This window comes from Trachurus japonicus, chromosome 1, assembly GCF_045865225.1.
Source record: "Trachurus japonicus isolate A0001 chromosome 1, Traja_1.0".
NCBI classification, from domain to species: domain Eukaryota; kingdom Metazoa; phylum Chordata; class Actinopteri; order Carangiformes; family Carangidae; genus Trachurus; species Trachurus japonicus.
Window position 1 is genome coordinate 15515036 of NC_140907.1, and position 25040 is coordinate 15540075.

The following is a 25040-nucleotide window of genomic DNA, read 5'->3' on the forward strand; positions in this document are numbered from 1 at the left end:
ATCGTTCCACAAGGGTCATCTTTGGGGCCACTTCTGTTCTCCATATTTATTAACAACCTTCCTCTATCCTCCTCTGGCTGTCATACCGAATTGTATGCCGATGATACTGTCATTTATACATCGAGCACCAATATATTAGAAACGTAAACACTCTTGCAATCTGAATTTAATAATGGCCAGGACTGGCTTAGCCATAACAGACTATTATTGAACAAAAAGAAATCAGTCACAAATTATCACATCATTCTGCTGAACTGTCTCTCTGCTTTAATGATGGACCCCCCCTTGAAAAAGTGGACACATTCAAATATGTGGGTCTTTGGATCGACACTTCATTAACATTTAAGCCACACATCGAATCCGATGTAAATAGAATAAACCATTATCTCAGCATACTTTATTGCTCCATAATTTGTTTCACTCTTCAACTAAGGAAAAGAATCTTCCTCCCAACTTCTAATACCAGTTACTGACTATGCCGATACCATATACCAAAGCACATCAGAGAAATGCCTCCCTTGATTTGCTTTTAACAGTATCTGCAGATTTGTTTTAAGATGTCCATACAGAACCCATCACTGTATGATGCATCAGACTCTTGATTGGCTGCCTCAGGCAACGCTTCCATTGGTTCCAGCTTATTTATAAATGTGTTCACTTTAACTACCCCCTCTACTTAAAACAATACGTAGTCCCCTACTGACCATCGTTAGACATTCACTTCAACTGTTTTTTTCTGTCCCAAGAACAAAGGAAATTGGTAGACATGCTTTCAAACACAAAGCTCCCTCTGATTGGAATAACTTACTGCCATCCATTAGATCTTGTTTCAGACCCCATGCTGTTGTTATTAATTTAACTCCTTTTTTTTTGACACATTGGATCACTGGCGTTGTCTTTTCCGCGTCGTAACTCGTTGAAGACTCTGATCGCGTACGTGATTAGTGCACGATAAAACGGCACACGCAGAGAAGGGAGGGGCAAAGATGGCAGCTTGATTGACACATCACGATCCAATTTACAGGATAATGGTGTCAAAGATGATTGGATACTGTTTTTACAGGATTGTCTGTCCCACGGGTGACTGACTTTTTTCATTTTTGTGAAAAAGCATTCAATTAATTGGTTGCAGTCAGAGTGTGAAGAGGATTTCAAGCAATTTAGTAAAAAATGCTCCCGAATAAGATCTCCAACCCTACCTTTAATGTAACCACAAAACCAATTTTGCAAATGTTGTAACTAAAACACAACCTAGCAATTTTATGATTGTTATAGCACTTGATTTTATTGTCAAGTGTTGAGTCAGTGTCAGGTCCGGCTGAAGATGGAAAAAACTGGACTTTCTTTCGGGGGCAGTAGGGAGCAGCTCATCATCCCTGAGTGCTGGAGTTTCCCCACTGGTTGTTGCTCTTCTTCAAAATGATTCGGCACAAACTAACAGTGTTGCCAACTTAGCACCTTTGTGACAGCATTTACTGACTTCGCTGTAGTTGCTGTATTTCTAGTTAGGTGTAAGTTTGGGTTTTCCCTGTGCAGACACACCACTGTTTGCCAAGCAGCCACTGATGTAAATGAGCTGCTAATTTCCTCTGTGATTATGTTAACAGTAAATTGAGCTGAAGTCACTGCACAGCCATTGTCTTTAACTTTTATGGGGATTTTGTCAGACGATGTTGTGGTCACAAAATCTGGTTTTCAGCAGTGTAGAGCAACAGCTCAGATATGACATGTGCAGTAATTGACTGCACGTTTTGTTTACTGTTTCTGAAACAAAGAAACAAAAAAGAAAACATGTAAATGAGAACAGCTTGAATGTGACCCCAGACTCCAGTGTCGAAATCCTGCATTTTCACATAGTTTCCCAAAAGGTTGGTGCTGAACCTATGGAGGTATTACTGTTACTTTATTATTTGAACAAAGAAAAAGGTTCATGCACATCCAGAGTGTACCAAAATTTGTGTGTAAGAAGACAGCCAACCCCACCCGGGTTGTAAGCTGATGACCGGCACTTACAGGTCTGTCTACATTTACAGTCTGTTTGCACATTTACACATTTACATACACATTTACAGATTTACGTACGCTTACAGATCTATGCACGCATTTGCAGATTTGTCTTCACTTGCAAATCTGAATATAGACAAGGATTTGTTGTACACATTTACAAATCTGATTACACACACATATTCTGAATACACATTTGCAGATTTATGTACATACCCACAAATGTCAGTACACATTTACAAATCTGATCACACACACACACACACACAGAATGAGTTACACATTTGCAAATAATAAAGTATAATACCTTCATACTGAACATGCTCCAACATCAAGTATATGGTGAAAGTATCAGGGAAAACCTAAATTCTAGGCAGCAGGGTTGTTCTTTATGGTAACAGACCAAACTTCAGTTTTGTTTCATCTGTCTTTTTGCTGATCATAGGTCTTTTAAGTCCTTCATTTTGATGCCAAGTGAATTGACTTGAGGAAACAATTACTCTGCTTGTTGACAGGATATATGTGTATGTGTGTTTATGTGTGTGTGTGTGTGTGTGTGCGCGCGCGTGCACGTGTGTGCGCGTGTGTGTGTGCGTGTGTGTGTGCAAGGCCTGTGGCATCTTTCTCTGGTTTTAGTTTTGGTGTGAAAACAGCAGAGCAGCATAAGTTCCTCCAATTATGAACAGCATCAAGAATGCAACAGATCCACAGTTGCCCACAACAAAACGTCCTCCTCTCAGCATGTGCTTACTTCATCCTTATTCCCTGCTGGGGTTGACACAGCCTGAGTACATCTTCTTCCTCCAGGCAACACATTTGTTGTGTGTGTTTACTCTTTTCTCCAGAATCTTTTGTTCCAAACAATTTTTTACTCGTGCCAAGTCCAAGACCCAACAACCAACCTGTACTCAGAACTTCTCTGTGAGTGCTCCTCTTCAAAACAGCTCCAGAATTACTTTTCAGGTAAATTATCCTGTAAGAGTTGTGATGTAGAAGTACATTGTAGAAGCACTTTAAGCTCGTTCCTAATATACAACTAATGATTATTTTTAACCTCCTTTAACTTCTCCTTATGGGCAATTTATGCGCCATCACCATGGTTATTACCACATGAGAAAAAAGTACATGAGCCTGAACATATTATCTTATAGTGGAATATCTTCATTCTCTGCTGTTAGTTGTCATGCTCATTTTCAGCACGCACGCACACTCACACGCACGCACACACACACACACACACACACACACACACACACACACACACACACACACACACACACACACACACAACACAGATTACAGATTTCGCTGATATTATTCTCTCCTTACTTTCCCCCTCATTATCTCTCAGATTCCATGAATAGCACCTGCCCGGCTGTCTGCTGTGCTGGGATTTCTCAGCACTAGGTAGATGTTTGAAACACTTGTTAGCTGGCTGCTTCCGACCTGTTATCACTTTGTGGAGGGAGGGATAGATGAGAGACCGTGTATATCACAGCAGCTTCATATCATCTGCAAATATTGAATAGCCTATCTAGGCTGCAGTGCTGAGGACACATTACTTTATCTAAAATAGGAAGATCCATGATGGACTAAGTCTCTAAAATACAATTGCTTATGTAAGATATAATCTTGCCTCTTGCTTTTGCCTCCTTCTGAGCTATGTGCGATAATAGGATTCAGAAATACAGACAGTTTTTTTCTGCTAGCCATGCTGTATGTTGTTGTGAAAGATGTCAGCCTCTAATACTGGAAAGATTACATCCAGGTCAAATTTGTTAGTAAAATTATTGATGGGAAAACATTTCAAGATTCAATCCTCTTTGTGGGAAAAAACATGTAATTTGTAATCTATATATCAGACAACTGTTTTTATATATGCTAAAAAAAACCTTTAATTGCACTGTGGGGAAACATGTTTGTGTGTGTGTGAGCCTGTATCCGCTTTTATTCTTCGCTGTTTGTAGGATGCGGGGGCATGTTGTGTGCTGTAGGACTGGGGATTTTGTAGAATTATGTGATTGTTCTTCGGCATGGTGCAGCGAACATTTAAATGTGCTGTTCATGGGTCTGTAGTCTACTGGCGCTGCATGGAGGCTGTCTGCTTTAAAGAGGAGAGGAGGAGGAGAAAGGTGAAGTGAAAGGAAGGAAAGACGAGTGGAGGAGGACAGAGGGTGAAGTCGATACTGTAGATACAGTGTGTGTGTGTAATTGAAGCAGATACATTGTAAGTGACAGTGATGGTGATTGAGAGACATGGGGGGAAATGCAGCCCGAAAAGAAGGGAGACACGGGGAGCGTGGGTTTGAAAATGACTGAGGAAAGATGTTTTCTGACAGGAAAAAAAGAACTGATGAATTTCAGATAAACAAGGCATGGTGATAGAATACACACAGTAATCAGACAAACAAAAGAGCTGGGAGATGGAGAGAGAGAGGGGGGAGAGAGAGAGAGGAGGTGGGGAGGGGGTTACATGTGGGTGCCCAAAAGATGAATGCCTGCTTTGATTCTCTTCCTTTCCCTTGTTACCTCTTTGTGTTTTACCTCTCCACTTCACCCTCTTCAGTCTCTCACAGATCCTCATTTACTCTCTTTCACCTCCTCTCCCCTGTTGTTTTCTCCTCTCTCCGCTGCCTCTCAGTTTTATTTCCCAGTGGCACCCTCGGCTTTGCTGTGCCGCATTCTGTGATATACTAAAGTCTCATTAGCGGTTTATCTGTCTGTTTATCTTCTTCCACTTTCCCTCCGCTGCTTCTCCCAGACCTCTCTTTAAGGCTGCACCCCTCTGGCTTGTCCACCGTTTTCTACCAGTCGGCTCATCTGTCTTGCACTCGTCGTGCTCATTGGGTTGTAATACAATCTGGTGGCAGCAGGCGGCAGTCAAGCCCATCCGTTGTCATCTTATTATCCATGTTGATTCTATGATACGCCTCAATGAATATTTTAGGCTTTTTCCCCCTCAAACATTTACATGTAATTTATGTAGATGAGCCTGTGTGAGAGGAGCTTTTTTTCTTGTCTTACACATGCAGGGGTTGTGTCACTGTTTGTGCATGTGTGTGTATATGTGCGTGTATGTTTATGGGATCTAAAATTGGACCTTGGCTTTTCTTAATCATCTATAATCACCCAGTGATTATGTGAGCTCTTCAGGAGACCAAAAAGGAGGAATGGTGTACCAGCCTCATCTCATGCTAATTTGGGGCTGAAAACTGTGAGCATAGTAACTCTGTGAAGTCTCCTGGAATTAATGTCACACATATGTAAAAAGCAATGCTTTGATGATGCCAGGTTTTTGCTTCGAGGTGTTTATTTTGGCGTTCTGCTGTAAGAATATGTTTTAAATGTGTCTTATTAATTTGAGGTGCTTAATGGCACTCTTTACAAACATACTGTGCTATTAAGTAAAATATGACAGACAGAATTATGTTATACACTCTGTGGTCACTTCGTTCGAGACACCTGTTTAGTCTATTTCCAATCCAATACAACAATGAGCTTTGTAAAGATGATCACTTGGATGAGATGATTTAGGCTATATTAGGAGGTGATCCTAACTGTAGTATTTATGTGCCTCAAAGTATAAACACATCCTTATGCATGATGAACAGAGACTAAATCTTCTGTTGATGTATGAAAATTAATCGTTTACTGGGAGAAAGCTAGGAGATGAGAAACAAGACAAAATCTTGGCTCCACTGTGTTGAACTGCATGGTTTCAGTGATTTATCAGTTTGCTTCTCTCCTACTATCTGTGCTCATACTTATAAAATACATATGCATTTTATGTATATGAACAATTGCAAATGGAAATCTGAAAATATTGTCAAATTATCAAAATGCAACAAATATAAAATGCTGTCTGAAACACAGCCCATGAAAACAATGGGCTTTAATTTCATGGCGCAACACAGTGCGCAGCGAATTTGCAATTCGGTAGACCGAGGTGCGCCGAGATGGGTGTGGCGGCTGGGAGGTGTCGACAGATTCAGCTTGGCACTGTGACAATTTCATGCCAAAAGGCTGCGCCGAATGTGCGCTGAAAGCTCGCCAGCACCTGGTCTATTCTCGGTGCTATAGGCGAAGCACAGCCGGTCTAATGGTAATTTGGTTGACTGGCACGCAGTGCGCACACGTCACCAAAACTTCACAGACAGGTTACCAGAATGTCAGGCACATTTCAATGCAATAAATAATCACAACAACCACTATTCAATGTAACTATCTGAGTCAGCACATGAATTTATAAAGGCTTTTGTCATGTGTAATGGAAACTCGACCTGACTGAATTAACACAGCTGAAACTGTGATGCAAACTAACGAAAAACTAAAAACAAACAAACTATCATCTCTCTCAGCCAACCACAAACAGCCTCGGCATCAGGTAGTGGGTAGCCTCGCGTCACCAGTCTCTTCAGAGAGGAGACGAGCCTGGTTTCTGTTAACTCCGAAGTTCGTCTGCATTCTGGTTCCGGTCTTCTAGCGGATACGGAAATCACCAAATTCACCAAAGTAAAAGTGTTCGCCAACATAAAACTTATAAAATAGACAATATCTTGTAATACAATTAAATACAATAAAATAAAAGGTTAACTTAATGGCTCTGGGATTTTCTTGTAAGTTATATTCCTTAAATGAATTCCAGCTTGGTGCTTTTATTTTGACGGAAAGGCTGTCTCTCTCGTCCTGGTTCCGGCTGCTTACCAAAACTGCAAGTCAACGGCCCCAGACTAGGTAGTGGGTATATATGTGGGTATATATTCGCCATCTCTCATCTCAGAAAATTCAGAACAAAGAGAGAAGCTCTGCAATGCATCCTTATGATTTCATCCCTGTTATGCATGATATTTGTTTATGCTGTGATCTGTACACACTACCTGATTTTTGTTACACTGGGTTTAAATATAGGGTACTAAATGTGAGTGTCTTTATTAGTGGAAAAGGGGCCGGGGTGTGTTTTTTAAAATTTGCTCAATGCGCCTGGACACACTCCGGTCACTTCCAAGCTGTTTCCAAGCTGCGCTCTACTCTGCTAAAATCCATATTTTATTCCCACAACATCATCTAACAAAATAAGATGACAAAGACAATGGCTGACAATGACAATGATATCAGAGAAAAGTTAAAACTTCAATCACGTCAGCTGCCAGCCTGCCAGTTCATTGAGACGCATAGAAAGCCTGTAGGAAGGTCAGGCCTGATGCTCATGTAGTGATAATACTCTCTTCTGTGAAGTGAAGTGTCCAAAAATGTTGCTATAATTGTTGCTTTTTTGAAAGAAAAGAAAAAAACGTCAGCAGCATGTGTTACATTTTTTGCTACATTCTTTTGTTTGACAGTGGTTTGTAATGTATCTTTAATGCTCAGGGAGAAGACACCCAGCACCCAGCAAAGGATAGAAAACAATCCATTCTCAAATGTGCTCATGTAGAACTATGAGCTTCCTCCTCAGTGGGACTCATTTCTACCACATTCATACTTGTCATGCTATGGTGCTCATTCACAAACATATCAGACATTTTGAGAGCGAAGCGAAGCGGCATGTTTCCAGTTCATCCTGAGCAGTGTGACATTCGTCCTTTCCCAGCAGGGTGCTGTCATCTCAACACCAGCCTCCATCCAGACATTCTCGCCCTCTGTAAACATGTTTGACTTTATCAGTTGACTTTTGTGCCATCTGGACACTCCACACACAGACCAAGGGGAGACGTGCACCACTTATGGTTTTGACCCCCAAGAGACGTTAGCAATGCCCACATCTATTTTCAACACTGCTTTTCCAACCCCACGACACATTATTATTGTCACATTTTATTTTCCTCATTTCTGGTTAAAAGACTTTTAAGGGCAGGAGATTTCCCTCTGTTTCTGTCACATCAGTGCCATATTAGTCTCTTTGATTTTCTCGCTTTTACTCTCTTTGAAGTGCAGAGGTATGGGCATTAAGCCTTAATTACATGGCTTGATAAGTCTTGTTAGTTTACTGGGGCAACCAGAAAGGGGTCATCATCATCATCATAAATCTGCTTTATTTTATAAACTCTGCTTTCATCCTGTGGCTAAATTTATACTGATAGAATTTAGTAGCTAAATCAAATAGGGATTCAACCCTCATTTGTCATTCCTCTCAGTGAAATCAGCCCCAGATATTACGTAAAGCAGTGAGCTGGCAATGCCAAAATTGTTTTGTGCAGAAAAAAGCTACATATTCCTTGACATACTACAATGTTTACTGTTACTACTGGCTTAAAACCTCAAGGGACAAATACATTTCATTATTAAAACCAATGTAACACACGTTTTATTAGAAGAAAATATGTGACTATACAGTAATATTAGTGTCTTATTCCTAAAACTGCAGTTGTTGTTGTTTTGTTTTTTGGGGGGGAGTGGGAGTATGTGACCCAGGATCCTTTTAAACCATATTGTGCTTTCAAAAATGCACAGGGCTTTCATTTACTGCATTCTTGAATAGTATTCGTCTGAAGATGCAATTACTCAAACAAATACTGTATGTGGGCAGAAGCAATTTTCTTTGAGATCGGTGGACTGATGTATCAAAAAAAAGGAAAATATACAAGTGTCTGATCCACTAAGGGATGTAGAGATTGGCAGGTTCGTATCTGCTAAACTGAGTTTATCCTCAAACTGACAAATCTCTTAAGATCAAACAATGAGAGACAGCTGAAGGGCAAAATCTCATATGATATTTCTGCATCAGATAAACCAGATTTATTGCTTACAACACTTAAAATTCAGAGATAGAAACAACAACAAACATGTTGTATTCCTACTTGTTTAAACTGTGAACTACTTGCACATGTAGCAGACACAGGGTGACATGAGCCCTCCAGTGGAGTCTTCATCTTGTTTGCTGTGAACATCTTTTGTCTAGTAGGAGAAGAGGTTATCTATGTCAAAGTAGAAAAACCATCTTACAGAGGAGTAGGACGCAGACACAACTTATCCTCCATCTACAATGTTACACTTTGATCCATTCCCAGGAGACTAAACAACCATCCACACTTGGCCTTGTGTGACCTTAACAACCTTACAAAGGCTCAGTACCTGGCTTTGCCCAGTTGTCAGTCAGAACTGAAGAAGCTTCTTGGATGAGAGATGAACCCCAAATCCTTGCAGAGATCTTTAGTTTATAGATTACATACAATATGCAAGATTGCCTAGGAGCACCTCACACATCTACTCTAAATTAGAAATGTGTGCGACTGCGATTAGTCGTCTAAACAATCAAATGTTTCTACCCTCGCCAGCTGGCACCACAAGTATTGGTCAGCTTGACTATAATTCATTAATATTTTTAGTAATATACCTGTTAACCTCTCTTCCCACACTGATACCCACATGTTGTAAACCAACAATATGTAAAGTGGGAATGACAATGCTGTTTGAGCTAGAAAATGAGAATTGGTCTGTATGCCAGCATGCAAATAGACATTCAACTGGAGCAGCGTGTTACGACATTCAGCATTAACTTGCAAGGAAATAAATGTATGCAATAAATAAAGACAGGGTTTTAATTATAGATTAATTGTTCTCAAATTTGACAATTTTGTCAAGTCAAAATAAAATGTCTGTTTTTACTTGTCACATCCCTATTTCTTGTACGAGCACACAAATAAATGAAACAGCATGTGCAAGAGAGACTTATCACAGTCACATCACATGATCATCAGTTCGGTGAAGCTCGGGCTAGTGTGGGCTTGACTGCCTGCAGCAGCTGTCTGTGGTTTTATATTGATGACTGTGAGTGGCAGAGCTTCTCATTTATATAGACTTGAGTATGAAAACAATATGTGGACAGTGGTCAGAAGTTACACCCAGCATCAGACTGGAGAGTTCAGGAATCAATCACATTAGTCATTCTAATAAATCAAAAGCTGCTGTTTCATATAGCTGTAGCATTAGATCTATTATTATGTCCCCTCACTGGAGACTGAAAAAATGGAAAGACAGCTTTATTAGTTTCAGAAGATGCTCCAAAATGAAGATTAAGCCCTCTTGCAGAGAAGGAAATCACATGTTGTTGTGATATGGTGACAGAATTTGCACAGGGACAACGTCGGTGTGGTTGGATGAGTCAGCCAAAACACTGTGTTTTTTCTCCTGCTTTTTAAAAGCACCACCACCTCATGCGCTCCTTTCCGTAGCTGTGACAACAAAGGTCCACTTAAAGCAGAAGTAAGCGATCCGGTCGTTTTGGCTAACTTCTTGTCAGCCGATGGAATTAGCAGTCCCCGCCCTCGTCATGGATCTATTGGTCCTCGTACCTACGTCACCACATTCATGGGCATCCCTTGGCTGCACACACAGAGAGGACCGCCCCTTTATGCTGTTCTCTCTCCTCATTGGATAAAGGTTGTAGGATACAAGGAAAGTTTTCTCCTCGGCTTACAGCAGAGCAGAGTGACTGACAGACCCGTGTTTCAGAGCAAACACTCTGTAAGTGATTGCTGTCAGAAGATATAACTATTTAAGACTTATATTTAACATTCCGCTTACTTCTGCTTTAACGATGAAGTCATTCAAAACCAAATCACAATCTTTCTCTACCCGGAACATGGTCACATCAGAAAACTCTGGCCTATAAGAAATAAAAGCTTTGATATATTTCTCCTGCAAGTCCATCCTCAAAAATAGCAATATGAATGTTTTTTTTTGCCTAGCCATTTTCAAGCCACTCTGCAAGTGAAAGGCTGAAAAAAAGAGTCATGCAATGAATTTGTGGACGAATTAGGTGAATGGTCTTCAGACTGACACTATAACATCAGGTTCAAGAACGAAGGCTTCTAAACTTTCAGAAATAGTTGTGCAAAATTCAAAACGTGTGCACTTCAGTCACAGACACATTAAAGAGGCTGGCATGTGATGACCACACATAAACAACGTACTGTATGCACCCCTGTGACAGAATGATATTGACCTGTCGGGACCCTCCATGACCCTCCTGCAGCTTATGTTTGTCAGTCGTTTCGTACCATACACGCTCGCAACACTTTAGAAATACTTTTTATGCAAATTAATATTCCAAGGTGACTTGTGCAGGATGTGTCTGTGAGTTAATTAGGAACCATCAACCTGAAGTTGCTTTGACCTTTATGAATATTTAGACAAACTGCAGTTGGCAAGTGCACAGGAAGTTGGTTATTTGTTCATGTGGGAGATGTCACGTATGAGCTATGAACCGTTAGTTGATTTTGTCATCGACCACGACTCCTGTCTTCTCATGTATTATTCTGCAGACATAGTTGTTTGAGCTCTCAGACTGACAGTACAATCAATAAGCGCAGCCAATTTTAATGCTCATGTAGTGTAAAAGTCGATGCGAGATGACACGCGTAATCTCTCAGGGAGATTCTTCTGCAGTTGTCTTCAACTGTTTGTTTAAACTTTGATGGGTGTTTGTGGACCTCCCTCGCTCTCGTCCTCCCACCTCTCTACACCTCCCTCCCTCGCTCCCTCCCTCAAGCCTTCTGTAGCTCGGCGAGAAGAGAGGAGCCGGCGATGGAGAGAAATGTTCACCGTGGCGTGCCTGTGTCAGAGTTCCTCCTCCGACATGGGAAGGCAACCACATACTCAAACAAACTTTGCACACCCACTCGCTCACAACACACAAAGCTCATGGAGATGGAAACAAACATGGAAAAACACTGAGGAGCGAGTTATATATAAACTACAGGCTGGAGGTGTTTGTGTGATTTGCCAGTGTGTGTGGATATGTGTGCGCATGTACTGAATGTGTGTGTGTGTGTGTGTGTGTGTTTTGTGTCCCTTATGATTTTGCTTTTAAGGGCCTCAGGGCGTGTGTGTTGTCACTGAATACAACGCCCCCCTACGATGCTCTCATCACTGGGGACTCTCAGCGCAAAGACTAAGACGTCTCACATAGACGAATTTAGGCAGATAAGTCTTGTGCATTGCCATGGAAACATACAGATCAATTATTTGATTTTGCATTTCGGGAATCATCCACAGAATTTGAACAACTGTGAAGGAAACCGGAAAAGGAAACTTACAGAATAGCAGATCTGACAGTAGAGCAGAGCATGTAATGTAATGATCTTGAATTAGGTCACTCCCTCTCTCTCTCTCTCTCTCTCTCTCTCTCTCTCTCTCTCTCTCTCTCTCTCTCTCTCAGTGTGTAATAAAGCTGAGTAGTGTTACATCTAACAAGTCTCCCTCTCTCCTCCCTTTAGCATTTGACCAAGTGGGTATTCTGTCATTTTGTAGAAGGATATAAACATGTTGGAGGAGGTCTTCTCAGTGGTTTGTTCCTCGTTCAGCCATTTGTCTCCGTGATTCTTTTCTCATCCAGAGCTGTAAAGCACAAAGAGGATTTAACATCAAATCCAATTTTGCCTTAATGAAAAATAAAATCAGAACAAACACAGATAGCTTGTTGTTAATTTTAACTGTGAACATGACGTTACTCGATGACGACAGTAATGCTTTGTATCACAGGTCCATACTTTCTATAATTACATGAATGCTTGCTGTTGTTGGGTCCTAAAAGGAAAGTGAAGACACATTTCAGTTTGTGGTGATGAGTTTATTTTCGTGATTATTCCAGACGCATTTCATCACAGAAATTCTTCCACTGAATATTCACTCTCAGCCATTTACTCCTTGGAAGCCTGCTGGATTACATTGACTTGGCAAAAAAACATTTTTACGTGTAACTCACCTGCTATCTTCTAAATAAAAAACAGAAGTGATGCTAGCTTAGAATTAAGAAATAACTGGATATGTATGTACCAACTTATTACTCTATATTTTGCCCAGAACCTCATTAAGAGATTCTTTGGAAATAAAGCACAACACTAAAACAACTTTAGCTTTGGTTGTTGCTGAAGTTGCAGTTTGAAAACTAAAAATTAAAGAAACAGGTCAACATTTTTGGAAACAAGCTTATTTGCTTCAGGCTAAGTTGTGTAGTAATAATGTATTGACCAGACTAGGAAGTCACAGCCAAGATATAAGCTGCGTCCTAATTCAGGGGTCGCGTCCTATTGGTGTTGCGTCACAGTGAGTAGGCTGGCCCATTTCGGTGACTCCTACAGCCAAGAAATGCAGCCATCTTTTGCTCCAACTGGTTTAACATAGTCTGGTAATGGCAGCAAACAACACCAACTGAGAACCGACAAGGTCTTCATATCTCAGGTTTTAGTGAATAAAGTTAATGTGTTGTCAAGGTGTCCAAGCATTACTGTAGGAGCTAAACTTTGCACAGCTGGTGTCACAGAGCATACGTTCTCAATTGGAGAGATGAGATAATGAAAGGCCACAGCTTTGTGGTCTGAGCATGTAACACCCCTTAAACAGACCTGGATATCTATACAATGTGTCTGAAATTAACAACTACTGTAAATAAGGCATGCATTAGTGTTTTTTTGTTTTTTTTTTGGAAAAGTGAATCATTCATTTCCTAAAACATCAAACCACTGGTTTAAAGCTTCTCTCACAACAGTTTGAAATGTGATCCTGCTTAATGGTGTTTGAAGGCGATGTACACAGCCCTCCATCATCTTTAAACACAGTATTAATTCCTCTCCTCTCTCTGCTGCAGAGAGAAGAGAATAGATGGGTCTCTCTGTCCCATATTTCTGCTTCCTAACACTTGTTTGTTTGTTAATGATGATTATTATCAACAAACTGATTGTGGAGTCTACAAATTTTCACCTTTGGAAATACAGAACAATACTGGGAAAAATAGTAACAAAATGACACTGAATGAAGTAACATCATGAAGAACTTCATGATTCTCATTAGGTTTGTGTTGTGTAATCAACAAAAAAGTAAAAACTGATACAGATACAGGTAAAGATTTATGGAAACCTACTGTAAATATTTTTTGTTTAGAGAACTGGGCAAAGAGTGTGCTGTTTATTGGAGTATAAATGAGTAATTAATTAGTAACTCGTAATTAGTACCCGTGCATCTGTCTCATCTGTAGAATAACATGCTTTCTTTGATGTTTTCTATGTTTATCACTCCTTTTCCCTCCCCATCTCTCTCTCTCTCTCTCTCTCTGACACACACACACACACACACACACAATCTGTTATGAATTCCTAATTCAAGTATATTATTTAATTTTTAAACGCCTATGAAGGTCATATTTTATGCTTCATGGCTTGTGCTTTGCATACAGCTGGTGATTCAGTCGGTACTAACTTAAGTTATTCAGAGATTCACACACACACAAACACAGACACACACACACACAATTCTCCTATACTGTATCTACCTTTTACTCATATAAGTGATACTTTCTTTTCTATCGGTCTTGCCACTTTTTGTGTTCTCCACTGCTCTTTATCAGCCCATATTCTTCCAAAACCAGACCGCCCTAACCCTCTCTTTTTCCCATCCTTGTTCACTTCTTCGTCTTCTTTTCCTCCACACAGCCTTATTTTGTCTGATCGTTTTTTTTTTCTTTACCCTCCCACTCTGCATACTGACACTGCTTAAGGGTTCTTTCTCTCGCTCCGTATCTCTGTCATTGCTCTCTCTATCAGTCTTTCTCCTTATTTGTCTCCCTTGGTCTCTATCTTTACCTCCCTCCCCTCTCTGTCTCTCTCCCTCCCTTCCCCCTCCCTCTCTCCCTCCCTCCCTCCCTCTCTCTCATCCTCTTCTCACTATCTCTCCACGCACACTTGATTCATTTTACACATTACGGAAGCATCCATCATTTTGCGCTGTGAAGGAAAAATCTCTCTCTTTCCTTATTTTTTTTTTTTTTTTTTTTTTTTTTTTGCCCATGACAACATTTTCCACTTCTTTTTTGTATGTGTCTGCCTTTTTTCTCTCTCAACCTCTACACTCTTCTGTGGATCCAATCCTAAAGCTGGAACCAATATGTTTTATTTCCAGCTGGTCATCATGGCAGGGACCGTTCTGTTGGCGTATTACTTTGAGTACACGGACACGTTCCCCGTGCACGTCCAGGGCTTTTTCTGTTTCGACAAAGCCTACTCAAAGCCGTACCCAGGACCAGAGGACAACAGCAAGGCGCCGCCCGTCCTCGTCTACTCCCTCGTCACCGCCATCCCCACTGTGACGGTGAGTCTATATCTTCAACTTCTAAAAATAAATAAATAAATATACCTCCACAGGTGCTCATCACATTCACGCACGCACACACACACACACACACGAACAGACATCACAATCACCTACATGTGCACAACGATCGACCCAAAACATGTGACACACGCACACACATGGGGAGTTTCTCCTCATCAACACGTGGTGTTTGTGGATCGAAAGAGGGGAGAGAGGTGTGTAGGTGTGCGTCCTCGTGGTCTGGCTGCTCTGTTTGTGTGGATGCGTTCTCTGGCATAACCATGGCAACGGGCACTATATTTGTCCTCCACAGAGCAGTCAGAGATAGCTACAGTGTAGAAAGAGCCTGTCCTTATTTCAAGACTGCATGGCATTAAAACAGAGTAAAGCATCAGCTCTGAATGGCTTCCATGTATTTTTTCACAAGATGAGGCACAGTTTCATTATTTCCACCGTCAGTCTTCATCAAAGACTTCAGGATGCATATGGAAGCATCTTTAATTATTAAACATCAATAGAGAATTATAATTTGTAGGTCATGAATTCAAGGCAGAATGTACATCAATGCAGCTATTCAGACATCAATATTTAACTACTTTATTTTGCCCATTCATTGTAGTAACCCAAGTTTATTACACCAGCACTAAATCAGCTTTAAATGAACATTGTAATGACAGTAATTGTTGTTATTAGCCTGGAATATACTGAAATATATTATGGCGGCCATGCTTTCTTGCCAGTACAGTGGGACATTATTAATAATGAAAGATAGCTTCACATCCTCATCAAAGCTCTGTCTCCATGACTGTCTGTCTTGTCCCACAGGGCTTGTCCCTTTGATGTCCCGTAGTTAAGTGGCGTTACAACATGAATGCCTCTGAGCCACATATTAGGGCGGTGTTATTGTGCACACATACATACACACACACACATGCGCACACACATACACTTAGTTACACCAAGTCCTAGGTCATTTGCTGCTGTATAAATGAAACTATCTAATTCCCCTTAATTTGTTACCCTATAAAAATAGTTATTTTGAGACGTGTCTGTCAAAGCAGGTGAGTTTTGGACATGGTGAACAACAGTTTGTGCTTTAAAGTTTCACACAGCAATGTTTTTTTTTCTAAATCACATATGACAGATGCACTTTGTGTGTGTTTATTTATGTATTTGTGTTTGCTTGTTTGGAGGCTAACATGCAGTAGAATGGATGGGGGCTGCAGGCACCAGAGTATGTTGATCTGTGCAGAGTGGGAGCGGAGTGGCGTGATTTTTGCCTGGAGTGTGAAGCGGCTTTTTTGAAAGTCAGAGCATCTGTGTTTTCTCTCGCTCCAAGAATATCGCTCCATCCCACGAGCCTCTGTTCAGATATAATAAAGGCTCAGATATTCATCTCACTTCTCTCTCAAATTTGCCTCAGACTTTTAGCCACAAACAGAAATCAAACGACACAACACCACAGACGTTTGCTGTCACAGCATATATCGCCTCTGTGTATGTCTGTTAGGATTGTATCTGTATGTGTGTGCGTGTGTGTGGGTGGGTGTGTATGTGACAACTGAAACTGATTTTTTAACTTACCAGAAATTCTGCAGGTTTCTCTTATTTCCCGTGAACTGCTCTCTCTTTTTGCTGCTGTCTCCTTGTATAATGATGTGCAGGCAGACAACTAGGCTATCTAACTGTTAGTTCCTTAAAACATTTATTTCAAGGGTCCTAAACATACAGTATGGAAAATATGTTTAGGATTTGTACTTCCATTCAGTGGCAAAAACAACGGTCCACATACAGTAATTGCAAAAAACACTGAGTCCCCAGTGTGGGTAAAGCCCCAAGAGACATGTCCTATGTCCTAATTCCACCACAGAGTTTGTCGTGCACAGAGTTTTTCCTTATTCTAATCAGAGACAACTGAAATGACATCAGCATGGTTGTTTTCTCCTACTCGACACACACTTAACCGATGGAGTGTATTGGCCTCAGTTTTAACCATCTTTAAGTGGATCTCTTTGTAGAGAATGATGCGACTGTAAAGTTCATGAAACTGCTACCCTGCTCCCACCTGCCACTCATGACAAATGCTGATGTAGGTGCCACTGCTTATTCGTTAGGTTTGCTGCATAAAGCAATTTACATTACACAGGGGTAGAGAATTGTTCCTGTGCCATTGAGAGCTGTTGACTCCTGAGAGCTGTTTGTCTCATTCATGTGGATGACATGATACACGTTTCTGCTGATGGTTTCAGTCTACAGTGTATTTCACAGAACTTGGTGTGCTGTTAAAGACAGGAAAGAAGAGGGCCAGTAGCTAGAAAACACAAATGTAAACTATGTAGAATTTAAGATATGAATGCTATTTTTCAGCAGATTTATTCAGGTTATCCATCCATCCATTAGCTATACTCTTACTGTATATCCACACAGGGGGGCTGGAGCCAATCACAGCTGACAGTGGGTGAGCTCTGGATACAAGTCTAACACAAGGCTGACATAAAGAGTTCTCACACATCCATTTTAGATTCAGATTAATCCAATGTACTTGACTTTGGACTGTGGGACGACGCTAGAGAATGCAGACTCCGCACAGGAGTCTTGCAACACCAAATTCATTCTCCAAGGAAGGCAGGGAGCACAGTCAAAAAGCTCCAGCAATAACTAAATGTGTCTTTTATTTTAGGTGGGGCAGTTATGACAGTTCGTTAAGTGTATGAAAATGCTTTAAAGTAAAAGATATTACAGTTGATGACTTTTAAAGACCACAGAAAAAGGCCAGAAAGTTTGGATTTTAATGTAATTGTGCTTAGATTCATTACAGTAAAACAGAGCTCACTCATGTCTCTTTGTTGAAACTGTCAACATGGAAAAGCGTCAGTGATCGCTTTCATGATGAAATGAACCTGCAGGGTTTTAACAACTCATGCCCCAGCTGAGTATTGATGTGGTAACTACATGAGAATTAGAGCAGCACAATGCTGTGTTTGTGTGTGTGTGAACGGAAGTGAGAGGTTGAGTGAAATAGAGGCTCTTCTGTGGTGCTTGGCAAAAATGCTCTAAGTTTCAGTGCATCAGTGAAGGTAAGTATGTGGGTGGATGATGGACGCCACTGAAACGGGTTCTGTTTTTGCAAGTGGGAGTCGGTGTGTGCGCGTGTGTGTGTGTGTGTGTGTGTGTGTGTGTTTTGTGCATGTGTGTGACTAGTGCCAGTATCTGAGGACTAGTCAGAGTGGCTACAGGCAATGTCTATTACTCTTTACAACAGATTACACATGTGCATGCATCCACGCACACACGCACGCACGCACACACACACACACACACACACACACACACACACACACACACACACTACACAAATACACAATACATAGTCTATGTGCATGCACCAGGCAGCCACAGTGCAGGTGACATTTCAGCACTCATGCTAATTATCATGCCAAGTTGAAAGAATAAGCGCTATTTGAAGCATTTGCAAGTTATGTATGTGTGTGCTTGTATGCAAGTGTGTGTGTCTTGTCTTCAGTCAATACGTGTGACCAATGACAGGATCAAGTGTAATTGTAGGCTTAGAATGCATGTGTCACAGTGTGAGCCTTCACACTATACGCAGGCTCAGCGATATGCTTGTGAGCAAAAGCAAGAGGATATGAGGTTGTGAATGAATGAAGTTTTGGATGTATTCTCCACCTTTTTTAGTGGGTCAGATGCACAATACCGAATACTTTTGCCCTGGAGAGCTTTGTTCTAATGCTGCTAAATATAAGCCTCTCAAACAGTACGGCAAGGCAAAGTGAAGGCTCTCTTTGAGAGGACAGACTATGAGAGTTCAAACCACAACAAGCACGCAACACAATGAGAGAAAGAGGGAGACGAAGATACCAGAGAGAAAACAAGACAAAAACAAAAACCCCAAAACAAGGCATGGAGCAGCTAAAGGATGAATCTATAGAGGAGGAGAGGAAAAGGGGAAGAACAGAGTCTGTCCAGTGCTACTGCTCACTGTTCCAAGTTTGTTTGATGCTGTCTGTTAAACCTTGGGAAGAGCCTTCATGCATAATGCAGCTCCGTGTGACAGAAAGATGGGGACTGGGGTAAATCATGGAGACAGACCATATCATCCAGTCATGCCAGAGTTTATTAAGAGAGAGCTCTTGATGCACGATACACTGCACTGTGCTGTTGTTGCCGTCATATCTTGAGAAACAGATGGTGGATGTAGTCAAAGCCACTTTGTGTTTGGACACTTTAATAGCTTATGCGGTCCAGCCCTCCGTGTGAAAAGATGGAGAGGGACAAAGGCAGAGTTAAAGCAGATGCAGATATGAATAAATGCAGGATGCTGAAGTGAGTGTAGTCTTTTCGGCTGGCAGAGGTCAAAGGTCAGGATGACCCAGAGCGGTATGCCTAAAGCTGGAAGGGTAGGAAACGGATGTTGTTTGTTTGCTGTCCTGATTTATAATTTTCTCTACACAGAAATATACAAACAGATGACAGGAAACTGGTATCTCAGACACAAAGGTAAAGGGAATGTTTTTGATAACGCAGGAGCTGCTTTTTGTCAATTTAACACAATCACATACAGAAATCCATTAGAAGAGACAGAAACACAACACAACTTCAGTGAAATGTATTCAGTACCACAACTGTTGTTTAGCTCTCATACAGTGTCCTGTATTTGACTCACATGCAACGTGTCTTGAGGGATGCTAAAAAGCATTGTAGGGGAAAATGCCAGGTTACAGCAAATTTATTCAGGAAAAATGGTTTGTGTTTGCTAATGAAATAGACGGTGCCAAGCTTGGTGAGGTAATGTGGGTTTTGCAAAGGGTCTTGGTTAAAAATGGACAATAGGAGGAACACTACTGCTCCTTATTCTTCAGAGCAGGATTATATGAAACAAAATGACAACTAATAATATCATAGCCACCTCCACCATGGACCGTACAATTTGCTGTGTTCCTTCACATGCTGTTGTTAAAGGTTAAAGGTTAAAGGTAAATTCACATGTCAAGCTGAACTCCCCCTCCTTCCTCCATTTCCCTGAAGTAGACAATTTCATTCAAATTAATTTATGTTGCTGTTATAAATATGTTGTCACTTTGGATTTTGCCTATAGCGAGGGACCTCATCTATGCCTTCCCCTCCTACTGTGATAACATGCAGCAGTGTGACAAAATCCAATCTTCTTGATTAGGTCTCTGAAATAAGATGGAAATGTCAAATCTAACTGTAGCCAGCAACACGTCCCCCCCAACCCCCTCCCCTCCCTGTCATAAAAACTTGAAATGGAAACTGGTTTCCTTTTTTCATTAGGGGATTCACATGGTGGGAGGCTGTAGGTAAGCCCTGCTACAGCACAGTTCCTCTGTGTTCAGGTGGCTCCCATAATGCACCCTGCCTGCTTCATTGTTATGCAGATTTTAGCTAATTATGTTGTTCAGAATATACAGACTTTCCCTGTTTTATTTTTCCTTTCCTCTTCTATATTTACCTTCTTTTGTTATTGTAATCAGCATTGTCATCTTTGACAAGCAGCCTGAGGAAATCTGCACACACACACACACACACATTGTTGAAATGATGCTGAAATAAGCATCTTTACTTGAGAGAAGAGAAAGAACAACTCATGGAGTTCATTCACACATTTAGCCTTTTTCATCTGACAGTTAAGAGTTGATTGCAGTTGTCATCAGATCCATGTACGCACTCATCAGTCCAATACCCGTATGCAAATGACCCAGAAGTTTGCCTACTGTTTAAGCCTGAGGACAATCCTTCATGAATAATGGAGAAACATATGACATGCACAAGAGGATTGGGAGGAACCATCGAGCAGGAGAAAATATTTGGGCGCCACATTGAAACTTTTTTGCATTGTTGTCCTAGACAGTGGACTGTTTGGGGATCTCCTCTTTAGGAGGAATGTAGGGGAGAGGAAAAAGTTTTAGTTGAAGTGATTCTGGTGGTGTAGTGAAATGTAGGGGTCAGTCAACTTGACAGCATGCCTTTCAGCATATTCCTGGTGAATGTGGCACTGTTTACATTTGTATCAAGGCTAAGACAGCACCTGACAGCATACTGTGTCACCCATTATATTGTATGATGGCCAGGAACAGAGATCGCTCTTAGGAAGAACACTCAACGCTTGTTCAGTGTTAGGTTCATATCAGGGTAAAGCCGCGAAGGTGTCGCCCTTGCGGTTATTGTCTTTTCCTTGGTCGTAACTCGTTGAAGACTCTGATCACCCACACGATTAGTGCAGTAGAGCGGTACATGCAGAGGAGGGAGAGAAACGGCAACTTGATTGACACATCATGATCCAATTGACTTTAACGTTGCGTTGCAATCAGAGTGTGAAGAGGATTTCAAACAATTCTGTAAAAAATGCTCCGGAGTAGGATCTCCAACCCTACCTTTAAGGTTAAAAGTGGTGTGTTTAAGTTCCATTCAAGAGGTATTGTTGACATGGACAGTGTGAATTAAAACAATTAGGAGTGGTGAGTTTATTTGTTTTATTTTACAGGGACAGTGCACATTAATCGACATTACTCTAAATGTGCCAGTGTTAGCCAAGTGGCTAATTTTCAACTGCAGTCCCTGGGCATGATGTTAATTGCCAGCCTATAAAAACAACACACTGGTATTACAATACAATTTATTCAATACTACCTAAAACACATGTCTAAAATGCTGAGGTATATACGTAAAACAAACAACAAGAGGAAAAAAAAATAGTAAGGAGTGCAACTGAAGAAGACAGACACAATCATCACAGTAGTTAACAATAAATCATGCAACAATAAACATGCTGCAAAGATATCCAATTAAACAAGGATTCAGTTAGGCCTTAAACAGTAATTATGATATGCAAATACATGAACTGCAGTGGAGGACGGTGACAGGGAAGGAGCAAAAACAATGAAACTAAATAAATGTATTTTCTTGCAAGAGACTTAAATTGTTTAACTATTACTGATATAAGTGCATTGTTATTATTGCAAGTTCAGGTCCAGTGTGTAATAATAATTGGCATGGTTTATTGGCAAAATCTGACAACCCATGAATATATTTGTCTACAGTAAGTGTATAATCGCTATAAATTAAAATTTGTTTGGTTTTCGTAGCCTTATTATTCTATATACATATAGCAAGGGTCTTGCTTTAGAGAGTGTCGCCATCTTGCGCTGCCATGTTTGTACGGCAGCCCTGAATGGAAAATCCAGCCAGAGAGCACGTTTTGCGTTCATAAATAAACCAACGACGAAGAAGGCAGAAGTAAAGAAGAAGGAGTAGGAAAAGGCAGACATATCGTAAAATGGTTTAGATCTTCACCTCCTGAAATACTCCCAGTCATCCCAGTCGTGGTAAACAAGTTTTTTTGTCCTTGAAGGCCACCGTCACGGTGAGTGTGAGCGAGTGAGTGAGCGCATCTAGAATTTGAATGCTAGATATCACGCCCCCCTCCCCCATTTTACACACTGGACCTTTAATATCCATTTTCACAAAAAATGCCATATTTGATTGTATTCAGGTAAAATCATATGACCTATGTCCACATCTTCATCTGTGTGTTTATATGTTGAAAAGAGAGACAGGGACTGGGAGACAGGGGAAACGACAGATAGACGGATCAGCGTGTCAGCAGTCGTTCCTACGGAGCGTTGAAAAAAGGGCAGGGATAATAAGGGATAATCATGGCTTTATCCTGTCACTGCCAATCACAGTGGGATGAAGACAGCGGGCCATGTAGCCCCATGTCGATACGCCTGACCAGCTCGGCGTTCCCACTGTGATAGCCTGTAAGACACGCTCTGTCCCATAGATGAGAACCCTAATCCAGCCATACGCTCACACCCTCACTCTGGCAGATTAGCTGCGAGGTCTCTTCCCACACTCATCCAGTGATCACTCTGTTTCTACTTAAGAGGAAGCAGATTGAAGGAGCGTAACTTTTATAGGGAGACAAGGGGAATATAAGGAGGTGCAGATGGAGATGTGGAGTAAGTAGGATAAGGAAAGAAAAAAGAAAATAAAGTTAGGTGAAGAGCGGAAGAATGGGGTCACATCTCCAACTGTGGTTAAAAACCTTACTGTGTTTAAACAGGATTTTAGGCGGTGGTGGGGGAGAAAGAGAGAGAGCGAAAGGACAAATTGTATTTGTGTCAGAGAAGAAATATATAGGAATAAACACAGAAAAACAGAGAGATGTTTCTAGTCGCTTGTCTCTCCTCCACAAAGACCTGGGAAAGCTGCCCGACTACAAATGAAACAGTGTAAAAGCAGAGAGAGACAGAGAGAAGGAGATGGATGGAGAGAGTGTGGGTGATGATGAAGCTGAAGCAGCTAAATTGTCATGGTTACCATAGCTGGTGTGTGAGAGGGCTGCCTGCCTGCATGTATGTGTGTGTGTGTGTGTATGTGTTTAAAGTAGAGCACTGAGCTTGCAGTGTCAACAGATGTCATGTGATATTTGGAGAAGCTTTATGTAGACTCTGCGTAATCCTTGTGAAGGTTTTTGTGTTTCTTCTCACAATAGCCAGTAAAGAGCCGCTTTCAGTCGACATTACATCATTTTTAGAAGGTGGGCAAGTGTGGAGGAAATCCACTGAAACACGCATAATAAATATATAAACGCACGGAGCCATTTAACACCAAACCAGATATGATTCATATGTGTGCACCAGTTCATGGTCTAAATGCGTAGCTAAATTTAGTCTCACCACACAATGTCCCCAGGGTGTTAATGAAGAAGAGAAAATTACAAACACATCTGTAAAATAAAATTAAAAAATAAAATTCACGGTGAGCGTAAATTTCCATGCTCCCCCCTTAAGCTTTAGTTGCTTTTTATATGTTTTGACGTCAAACAGGCATTTAATGCTGCATCACTTGTTCCTGCTCTGATTGCTGTTTTATTACTCATAGGACATGGTGTATATGTTATGCTGTGAGAGTGTTGATGTCTCTCCCTGCTGGGGTGTCCCTGCACATGTGCTGAATTTGAATATTTTTCCATTTGATGTCATCTCTTGAAGACGCTTCTGTTTTTCTTTTAGGAGAAACTGTAAAATTGAAAGTGATGGTTGACTGAACATCGAGGATGCAGTTTACAGTTCGTCTCTGTGCAGTCAGAACTTATGATTAGATGCCTGCTGACTGCTCTATTTTCTCACTACAATTAGGTCTTCAACCAAATGTTTTTCCTCTGACATGCTCTTGTATGCTATGATCACTATCTCATCTTTTTCTTTCTTCACATTTTTCTTCTTTTGATTCTCGTTGTCAGCTTTTGTCAGAAACTCCCAACAATCCACTCACTGTCACCATGTCACAATAGGTAGAAACTCACATAAAACCAATTAAGAGTCACTCAAACTCCAGGATTTTCTCCCATCACGGTCCTATTTGTCTGCTCATCCCTCCAAAGCACCTCCCTTCCACATCCACCACCACTGATGGGAAACTCTCACTAGCAATTCCTGCAGTAACTGTTTACTTACACGTGTCTGTCTGTATCTCACCATCTCCTGCTGTGACTATAGGTGGGATCTCTCTTTATCCCTCTGACTATTGCAGGATAAAAGTAATACAGCCTGAAAAACAAAGCAATTGCCTAGAGAACACAGTCAATATCTGCTGAAACCTAATTGGCAATCACCTTGTTCTACTGGATTTCCAGTAGAGTACAAGAGGTCATCTTTCAGTAAGACTTTGGAAATTGCAATTTGAAAGTTAACACTGAACCATTTGCCAGGGCTCAGTTGTCTTAACACTGTCTCTATAGAGTCATCACATTTTCTTAATTAATAATTATTTCTGACAGAAAACATCAGTAAAGTGCCACTGTCTTTACATGCAGTTGCAAAAATTGGTTGAAAAATTAGGACATTTTTACTTTTTCCATGTCTGACCCATCCATATTCACCCTGGGTATAGACACCTATAGCGGAAGG

General features: G+C 41.0%; 1 protein-coding gene across 4 annotated transcripts in view; it reads left to right on the forward strand.

Moving 5' to 3' along the window:
- The window catches only part of LOC146991588 (phospholipid phosphatase-related protein type 5-like), a 71267-nt gene that overhangs the window by 33966 nt on the left and 12261 nt on the right, over window positions 1-25040 (forward strand). For all 4 annotated transcript variants that reach the window (XM_085775488.1, XM_085775495.1, XM_085775480.1 and 1 more), the window contains one exon: window positions 14896-15084. In XM_085775488.1, the coding sequence (XP_085631614.1) occupies window positions 14896-15084 (189 nt within the window). The remainder of the gene's footprint in view (window positions 1-14895; window positions 15085-25040) is intronic.